Below are 10642 nucleotides of genomic sequence, written 5' to 3' on the forward strand. Positions count from 1 at the left end.
TTGTTTGCACAACATTTTGCCAATTAGACTGTGACTTCCTGGAGAGTATGGATTGTCTTTTGTCCCTCTTTGTATCTCTAGCACTTAGCACAATCCTGGCATACATAAAGCACTTAATAAATGCTTGTTGACTAACTGGCAAAAAATCATTCAATGCATAGGATTACCAAGGAGGTAAATTATGCTGAAAATTTAAAGTTATAAAATTATCTAGTCCTTTCTATAGACATGAAATAGATTTTTAAATCTTTGATAAATTGAATTTAATTGCTTTTTATATGCTTCAAAAAAAGAAGCATATTAATTTCACAACTAAAACCAAATCCAACATTTACTTCAAAGAAACAGAATATTAAAGGTTATCAAATTATATTCCTCAAACAAATTTCTTTGCAGTAATAAAAACTGTCTAAAAAGCTTAGGAGTCATGATAAAGATTATGAGATATATGTGAAATGGAGTGTGTCAATTCTAAACGTAATGCTTCAAGCAATGTTTATAGAGTTTTATTGAAATAAAGAGGATTTAATGATCTATATTAGATGTTTCTGAGAGACAATCATGATCAATAGATAAATAGTACAGATGTAGTATAATATATAGTGAGAGTGGGATGGCAAGGGAGAGGCAGGACACCACTGATGCCACAGGCTAGGGTTAAAAATGCTTCTTTTTTTCTCCTTGTATACATCTGCAAAGATTTCTTGGAGAAGAGAGGTATCTAGGAATCTTTTGAATGGTAGTAAATAAATGATTGGTTGGTTAATATAGACTACCTAGAAACAGAGTAGAGATTTCTGAGAGGAGCAAAGAATACATGTTGTTGTTGTGTTTGTCCTTTGTTCTTGAAGAGGACCATGACATCAGGATGATGACATGACTCGCAGTTGACTTTGATCTGAGTGACGGAGGGCTGTGCAAGGTCACCAGCCTCATTTCTCCTCCAGAGCCATCTGGGTCCAGTGGCCTGATATTCATCAGGATGAATGGAGATGGCCCCGGATGCAATGTGGAAACCTGGCCATTTTAGGTTAAGGTTTTATCACACTCTCACTTTGAGTGAGATACACCTCTTCAAGTAGTTATTCAAGGAATGACCCCTTTTAATAAAATTAAAAAAAAAATAATCAAAAAATCAAACTGGGAGGAGAAGACCTTCAGGGTTCCTGGACAAAAGAGAAACAGTTACTATTTAGTAATTACAGGTAGAGATGTCTGAAAGGAACAAAGAGTAAATGTGGAAATACAAGAAGCCCTTTTCAGGCCTCCACAATCTTAATGTCTTTCTTCTGAGATTATCTCCAATGTATTCTAGGTATTGTTTTCACATTCTTGTTTGCATATAGTCACTCCCATTAGATTGCAAGTTCCATGAAAGCTTTTGTTTAGTTATTTTCAGTCATGTCTGACTCTTCATGACCCTTTTTGGGGTTGTCTTAGCAAAGATACTGGAATGGTTTGCCATTTCCTTCTAAAGTTCATTTTACAGATGAGAAAACTGAGGCAAATGGTGTTAAGTAATTTGTCACACAGCTATTAAGTACCTGAGGCTGGATTTGAACTCACATCTTCCTGACTTCAGGCCCAACACTCTAATCATTGCCACATAGCTGCCCTTGAGAGTAGGGAGTATTTTCTTTTTATTTTATTCCTAGGATCATAGTTCCTACAGCATTAAATACTACCTACTTAAATGCTTCTTAACTTGATTTGACTTTATAAAGAGAAGTAAAAGATATGCTGGTATGAGGGAGAGGTGGAATTTCAGGTAGAGTTAAATAAAGAATATGAAGTACTTTAAAACTACAATGATACCTAAATATAAACTACGATTGTCTTTATTAATAAGAGAAAAAAAGGTCTTCATGTGAAGATATCACAAAAGAAATTAGGGCTTTATGTACAGTTTGGATTTAAGTTAGATGCAAAAAAGGAGTCTTGAACAGTGAAGGGAGTATACAGGAGTAGGAAAGGAGATAAGACAAACCTCCCCCATTTGTGATGTTGTAGGTATAACCATTTGGATTCTCCCTTCTCTGGAATGTAGTTTTACACTCAGAACATGGGACCAGAACTAGAGTCTTGACTAAATTAATTCAATGGATTCTACTCCCTTAGGGTACAGAGGAGAGGAGAATGTCTGCAACTGGTACCTAAGGGCATTGATCAAATATCCCAAAGCTGATAAAGCAGCTGGAAAGAGATCAGCAAAGTTTTTCTGTCTCCCAAGGGATGTGATCCCTACCCTTGAGAAACAACACACACAGTGGCCCCTGTAGGGCTGGTATCATTGGAAAGGAGGGAAGTCCTGGAAGTGGGAAGGAGCTTACTGATCCTTAGGAAGCCTAAGACATAGAAGTGGTGCTGAAGCTGGAGCTACTAAGAGGTTAGCGGTGAGTGTAGAATGTCCCAGAAGTGAAACATCTCTTACATAATATCTTCAGCTATTCAGGTGTGGGAGAGGTATAAAGACAGGAAGACACATGGGAAGGGTACTGATGGTAGTGAAGACTGGCAGCAGTGGTGGGGAATTTCTTGTTTGATGAGATAGCAACAATATAGAGGAAGGAATGCTGGTTAGAATCTCACCAGTTCTGTGTGACTGCACAAATTATTTAAGCTATTGGAACTTTGGTTTCCTCATCTGTACAATGGGTTTAATAATACCTGTCCTGCATAACTGGTGGAATTATTGTGAGAGAAGGTTATGTAAATAACTGAAGTAAAGTGCTTTACAAATTGTGATATAAATGTCAGCGATCATTATTTCACAGATTCCAAGTCTACAGACATGAAACTAAAATTGTAAGGGTGCTAGTTCTGACACACATATACCTATTATCCTCTCCATCAGTAACTCTCCTTCATAAAAATGTAGAATGTCAGAACTGGAAGAGACTTTAGAGATCATCAATTTGTTCTGGAAGGGTCCTTAAAGAGCTTCATAGTCAAATAGCATTTTTCTGGCAAAGAAACTGAAGTCCTCCACGAGGAAATGATTTGCCCAAGATCACATAGCTAACTCATGACAAAAGCAAGACTAGGATAGGAGACAATGCAAATTTCACTGTATCCTGCTGTTGCTCTACCAAGCCCTCAGAAGTCTTCCTTCCAAAGCTTTTTCTTTTGGTAGCTCCTTAATTGGTGAGTATCCATCCCTCTGTCCTCTTCTCTGTTAGTCCCCTATTGGTTCCTCAACCTTAGTTTGGGGGTACATGACTCTTAGGGTCCCCATCTCCCTCTTCTTTCAAATCTCGTTTTTCTTGAGGATCTTTCAATTCAATCACCACGTCTTAAAGAGCAGCTTCATGATTGAGCTTTCCTGTCTCTGAAAGGGATGGAGCAATTCTTCCCTTTATATCTTATAGACAAGGGCTCCTGGGGGTGAGGAATGTACTCCTCTCAGAAAACAACAGGATATTTTTTCTAAGAATTTAAGGGATCCAAGGATTGGGGTAGTGAGTGCGTGCATGTGTAAGTGAATGTGTATTTGCATGTGTGTGCATGTGTGTGTGCAAGCTTGTGTGTGTGTGTGTGTGTGTATGTGTGTAAAGTTGATGAGTTTTGAATACCTTTTAGTGTTAAGGAATATGTTGGGCAAGGACCTGGAAACCTTCCTGGGTGACCTCGGGATACAGCTGTCATGGAGTGGAAAGTTCATTGAACGTGGTACCAGAAAGTGTGGATTCAAGTTCTGACTCTTAATACTTACTAGCTATGTGATTTTGGACAAGTCACTTCCCAGAATCCATGAGCCTTAATTTCCTTCTCCATCAAATGAAGATGGGAATAATTGGTCCATGGTCTTCAAAGCTGTTGCCCAGAAAGTACTTTGTCAATAAAATGAAAGTTCTTGTTATTTCCAAGTGGTTTAAAGAACATCTGCATACTTAAGATTAGGATTTTCATTCAGTACTGTAAAAGTCCTACTCCTTAGGAGGTGAGGTTACTCTGAGCTCCTGAAGTCTGCGTCAGCAGAGCACAAAACCTGGAAAGTTTTAACAAGTTATAAAGGCTTTGAGTATGGACAGATTATTTCTTTTTATCTGAAAAACATCCTAAGTTAGTTGCTTCATCATCAGAGCAAAAGATTAGCAGAAATTTCTTTATCTATTCATTCATTTATTTGCTCTCTTTTATTTATGTGTTTGCTTTGCTGCAGAAATTCATCCTACTATTTCTTAAGGCACAGGGGAAAGTTACCTGATGAAATAATTGATCTTTTGATTAGTGTATTGAAACAGAAAAGGGGAAAATGAGCCTCAAAGAAATGAAATGACTTGCCCATGGTCCCATAACTTGTAAACAGCAGGTCTGGGCCTAAGAGTCTTTTACCTTCAACCCAGTGCTCTTTCCACTAAACCATTGAACTTTCTAACCTCCACTTATCCCCACTCTTAACCCCAGACATGGAAACCATGCATTGGGCTAACCAAACCTGGGTCCAGAACTTTGTACTGGTTGGCTTCACTCCTACCCATTCCCTGCAACCTCTTGTTTTCCTGGGTGTCCTGTCCATCTACCTCCTCACCTTGGCTGGTAACCTGTTCATCATCATCCTAGTCCAGGCTGACTCTGCGCTGGGCACTCCCATGTATTTCTTTATCAGCATCCTGTCCTTCCTGGAAGTCTGGTACATCAGCACTACAGTGCCCACACTCCTGTACACTGTGCTTCATGGACCCTCACCTATCTCTCCTGCTGTCTGCTTCACCCAATTGTACATCTTCCATTCCTTGGGTCTGACTGAGTGTTACCTTCTGGGTGTCATGGCCCTTGACCGCTACTTTGCTATTTGTCACCCTCTCCACTACTACAGTATTATGGGTGACCGAGTGCGAGTCTGGTTAGCAGCTGCCTCTTGGGTGGCTGGTTTCTCTGTGGCACTGGTGCCCACCTGTCTCACTGCCTCCCTGCCCTTCTGCCGGAAGGAGATTGCTCATTACTTCTGTGACCTTGCACCGCTCATGCGGCTGGCATGTGTGGTCACTGACTGGCATGCCCGTGTCCAGGGGGCTGTGATTGGCGTGGCTAATGGGTGCAACTTTATCTTGATCCTACTGGTGTATGGGGGCATCCTGAGGGCTGTACTGAAGTTGCCTACAGCTGCCAGCAGGGCTAAGGCTTTCTCCACCTGTTCCTCCCACATGACGGTGGTAGCTTTATTCTATGGCTCAGCCTTTACTGTTTATGTAGGGTCCCCTGGAGGCTGGGCAGAGGGCTCAGACAAGCTCATTGCCTTGATATATGCCTTGCTCACCCCCTTCCTCAATCCTATCATCTACACCCTGCGCAACAAGGAAGTGAAGGAGGCTGTGAAGAGGGTCACCCATAGGCTTTGGGCAGTGCTGAAGGAGTGCTGAATGTTCTTCAGCTGCTAACCTAGCCCTAGGGGAATTGGTGGGAATATTTATTCAGTTGGGTTGTCATAAGATTGACTGGATAGCCAGTGTAAGAATCAGCCAGTCAAGATGTTAATCCATTACTCACAGGCTATCTTTATATATCATGTGTTTGGAGATGGTCCTTGACCTTGGTAAGTGCCCAGTCTGATGACAGAAACAGACTTCAGATATAACAACCACAACTGCAACCATGACAGTAAACTACATTTGTAAAGTTTTTTATGGTTTGCAAAGTGCTCTCACATGCATCATCTCATCCAAGCCTGATACAACATCAATAGCTCCTGCAGTCCAGGTTTTATTGTGTCATTTTACAGAAGAAGAAACTTACACTCAGAGACAGGAAGTAACTTGTTTATTGTCTCATAGTTATGGAATGGCAGATCTGTGACTGCAACCTAAGTCTTCAGACTCCTTGTTCCATTCTCTTTCTCCTTCAGGAAGCCTCATGCAGAAATTACTTCAACCTTGTGAAGCCTGAATTAGCTCTAGTGGGTAGCCCATGGAGGATTGGGAGGGATCATGCTGGAAAGAACACCCTAGGATTTTAGAGATGAAAGGCACCTTAGAGACCATTATGTTCAACCTCCTTATTTTGCAGATAAAGAAACTGAGGCCCAGAAGTGATTTTTATGAGGTTACAATGGTTTGGAACCATACATGCATACATACACACACACACACATACACATACATGGGTATATATATGCATACACATATATGTATATATGTGTGCATGCATACATGTGTGCATGTATATATGTGTCAGTTATACACATATATGACAATAATGATGATGTGTATGTATATCACACTTATGTACTAGGAACTGGTTAAACACTTTTCAATTATCTCATTAACTCTTTTAGTTATCTTACATTGCACTGTTTGTGTCCTGTGTTAGGCACTCTGAGATTAAATAAAGAGTCGACTTAATTAGGGGTGGGGGGTATTTGGGGAGTCATGATATACTCTGACCTTAAAAGAATATTTCCACAGAGCATTGTCTATCTACACAGATAAACAGTGATGTCTTGCACTTATTTATTTCAAATGTATTTTGTTGTTTTAAAAGAGCATAAATTCTAGTTTTTCTCCCTCCCTTCTCCTCCCTTCACCCCCTCTCAGAGATCTGATATTTATAGAACTTTATGGCTTCCAACTATTAAAGACTTTACTTGTATTGTTAGAATTCCAGGCCTGGAGTCAGAAGTATCTAAGTTCAAAACCAGTAACAGAAATTTAATATCTGTGTGACCCTGGCCAAGTCACTTAATCTCTGTTTGCCTCAGTATTGGGACCTGTAAAATAGGGATAATAATAGCACCTACTTCCCTGGATGGTTGTGAGGTTAAAATGAGATAATAATTACAAAATACTTGGCACAGTCCCTGTCACATAGTAAGTGCTATATAATTGCTTTTGAGTTGTGTCTGATTCTTTATGACCCTGTGCACCATACTGTCTACGGCATTTTCTTGGCAAAGATTCTGTAATGGGTTCTTTCTTCAGTGGATTAAGGCAAACAGAGGTTAAGTGACTTGCCCAGGGTCATATGGGTACTAAATGTCTGAGATGTGATTTAAAATAAGTTCTCCCTAACTCCAGACCCAATGCTCTATCCATTGAACCATCTAGCTGTCATATTATTGCCTTTCAGTGGGATAGGGAGCCTAGAAATCTCAGAATGGTTTGCCCCAAATCAGTTCAGCTTAGTTTGACTCAATTCATTCAATTCCACAAAGGCATGGTGCTATGTACTAGGGGATACAAAGAAATACAATCAAACAGACCCCATGCTCAATGAGCTTCTAACTGACTTAGAGGACATGTACAACTTATACAGATACAAATAATTCACCTTAATTTGAGTAAACAGAAGGGACTATAAACTTCCTTTTCGTTGTTCACAATGCACTTTTTATTGTGTCAGGATCACAGTTGAATCTTGAACAGAGTTGAAAACAAGGTGGGGAAATCAAGGTTTTTGCCCAGGGCTCTAAAGTTTAGAGGGCACTTAAATTTCTTGATAACAAAAACAACTGAAGTTGTTACCTCTATTGCAAGAATTATTAGTTAAAAGTGGCACCCCCCTACCAGGCAGCATGTGCTAGGCTTAAGATTCCCTATGGATCACTGTTATAGTGATGAGTATTTTTCTCATCCCCAAGTGAATTTGTCTTAAAAAGTTGATTTAAGGCCCTGTTTTATGGTACTTTCTCTATAGTAGGTCTGTGACTTTAGTAGACAATATACAAATTCACAAGCACAATTAGCAAGCATGTTATATAAGCGATAACCAAAGTCATTGATAACATCTAGGTGACCAGTGTAGCACTGGTACCATTCATTTCTCTTATATGGCTTTATTCTTCTAGACCACACCCACTTCTCTATGTTCAGCTACTTTTTTAAGCCTAAATTTGCTCTCAAATAAAAATAGAGTATGCATGGAGGAATATCTATAGCTCCAGGAGCACAGTTCAGCAGCTTTGCCCCTACTCCCCATATAGGCTTAAAGCCACTATTTGATACCAGTATTTTAATACTTGAGTTGATTTATCAACTCAAGGGGTCTCTCTCCCTTGAGAGAGTATTGCTCATAATCCATTGATGTCTTCTCATCCCATGTGGCTGTTGCTTATATTTGTCCATATAAATTTTTCACAGAACACATAACCAATGTACTAGACTCCTTCCTCTGGGACTTTTCAGCTCAGTTCAGTTCAATGCAATTCAATTCAAATTCCAGTTGTAGCTAAGCTGGTCACAGGCTTATCTAGCTGTCTTCTTGCTCTGTTTTGCTTGATCACTATGTTGGGATTTCTGTTCTGCCTTCATTACACCCTAACTTTTGTTGTATTAAATGTCTTAAAAATCTTAGTAAAGCTTAAAGTTGCATTAACACTTTTGGGAAACCCTGTATTTATCTCTTTATATTATACCTACCTCTTCATCCCTCCCTCGTAGTAGAATGAAAGCTCTTTGAATCATCACAAAGCTTTCATTAAGTGCTTACCATGTGCCAAGGAATGTGCTAAGGGTATAAACTCAGGAACTGTCTTTTAAAAAATCTTTGTGCACATGTGATCAGAGAAACTTCATTCCCTGATCATTTCTTACTGGTTGGTTGGTTGGTTGGTTGTTGTCCTTCATCTTCAAAGAGGACCAAAATGACATCACCACTGTAAAGTGAAATTTCACCGTGTCTGACTGTGGCTGATCAGCCCAATACAAGCTCAGAATGCTCTACCACAGGCTGGGCACAGATAGTCCATTTGAATATTTGGGGTGGATATCCCAAATTTGTGCATCCTGCGTTTACTTTGTGCTGTCTCAGTTCTGCTTTGCTCAAAGTGCACAGCACCTTTTCTTGTGTGGGCACTCCATGCTGAGCAGTCCTGTGCCAGTGTCTCCCATGCTCCACAGTCAAATCCAAAGTTCTTGAGAGAGACCTTGAGAGTGTCCTTGTATCATATCTTCTGGCCACATGTGATCGCCTGCCCCATCCAATATCTCCATAAAATAGTCTTTTTGGCAAGTCTGCATTTTGCATTCGAATAATGTGGGCAATGCATCAGAGTTGGGTTCTCTGAAGCATAGTTGGAATACTTGGCAGTTCAGCTCAAGCAAGGACTCCAGTGTCTGGTACCTTATCCTGCCAGGTGGTCCTCAGAATCTTCCTAAGACAGTTGAAATGGAAGTGATTCAGTTTCCTGGCATGGTGCTGGTAGACTGTTCATTTTTCACAAGCATATAACAATGAGGTCAGCACAATGGCTCTGCAGACCTTCAGTTTGGTAGTCAGTCTAATACCTCTTCTCTCCTAAATGTTTCTTTGGAGCCTCCCAATGGAGTCTCTGGCAATGTATACATCAACCTCATTGTCAATGTGTACATCCCTGGAAAGTACACTACCGAGGAAAGTGAACTTATCCACAGCATTCAAAACTTCTCCATTTGTTGTAACTGATGGTTCCACATATGGATAGTGTGGTGGTGGCTGATAGAGCAACTTTTTTTGGTGTTAATTATTAGGCCAAAATTAGCACAGGCAGCAGAGAATTGATCCATACTTGGTTGCATCTCCACTTCAGAGGCTGCATTGAGTGCACAATCATCTGCAAACAAAAAATCATGCACCAACACTCCCTCCACTTTGGTCTTGTCTTGTACCCTTTTCAAATTGAAGAACTTACCATCAGTATGGTAGTTAACCTTGATGCCGTGTTCATCCTTATTGAAAGCATTTGTCAACATGGTTGAAAACATCATGCTAAAAAGCATGAAAGCAAGTACACAGCCCTGTTTCACTCCACTGGTGACTGGGAAGGTACAAGAGCTTTGTCCATTATCCAGAACCTGGGCAAACACGCCATCATGAAATTGATTTATAATATTGATGAACTTCTCTGGGCAACCAAATTTTGACATAATTTTCCATAAGCCCTCATGACTAACAGTGTCAAAGGCGTGGTTAGATCCACAAACGTTATGCTCTTGGCATTTCTCTTGGAGTTGTTGGGCAGCAAGCACCATATCAACTGTTCTTTGGCCCTTTCTGAAGCCACACTGTCTCTCTGGTATATACCCATCTTCCAGGTGAAGTATCAGCCTATTAAGGAGGATTCTAGTAAGAATTTTGCCAGCAGTGACTAAGAGAGATCCCCCTGTGATTGTTGCAGGAAAATCTATTCCCTTTACCCTTATAGAGATGGACAATGGAGGCATCCTTGAACTCCTGGGGGATAACCTCCTCTTGCCATATAATCTGGAAAATTTCAGTCAGCTTTTGTATGAGCAGTGGTCCCCCTACCTTGTAAATCTCAGCTGGAATAGAATTAGCACCAGGTGCTTTGTCCCATGAAAGGAGCCTAGTGGCCCTCAAAACCTCTTCTTCAGTTTAAAGTTCAGCTAAGGAGGGACTGACTTCAACCTGAGATAAACAGTCAATGGCCTCAGCATTGACTGATGATGGTCTGTTGAGAACACTATGGAAGTGTTCAGCCCGTCTCTCTAGGATCATGTCCTTTTCACTAATCAATGTGGCTCCATCAGCACTGAGTAGCTGCAATGTACCATAAGTTTTTGGTCCATTTCTTACTAGAGGACAACACACTAAATTTATATCCCTTCCTTTTCTTGTTGTTCTGTCAGCCTGACTCTTCATAACCCCATTTGGAATTTTCTGGAATAGTTTTGCCATTTCCTTCCCCAGTTCATTTTACAGATGAGGA

At 40.4% G+C, this 10642-nt stretch overlaps 1 protein-coding gene across 1 annotated transcript; it reads left to right on the forward strand.

Moving 5' to 3' along the window:
- Positions 1-4409: 4409 nt before the first annotated feature.
- Positions 4410-5363, forward strand: LOC140523111 (olfactory receptor 6N1-like). Its single transcript, XM_072638163.1, has one exon. It carries the CDS (start codon positions 4410-4412, stop codon positions 5361-5363), a length of 954 nt encoding a protein of 317 aa, XP_072494264.1.
- The last annotated feature ends 5279 nt before the right edge of the window (positions 5364-10642 follow it).

This window comes from Notamacropus eugenii, chromosome 2 (genome assembly GCF_028372415.1).
Source record: "Notamacropus eugenii isolate mMacEug1 chromosome 2, mMacEug1.pri_v2, whole genome shotgun sequence".
Taxonomy (NCBI): Eukaryota; Metazoa; Chordata; class Mammalia; order Diprotodontia; family Macropodidae; genus Notamacropus; species Notamacropus eugenii.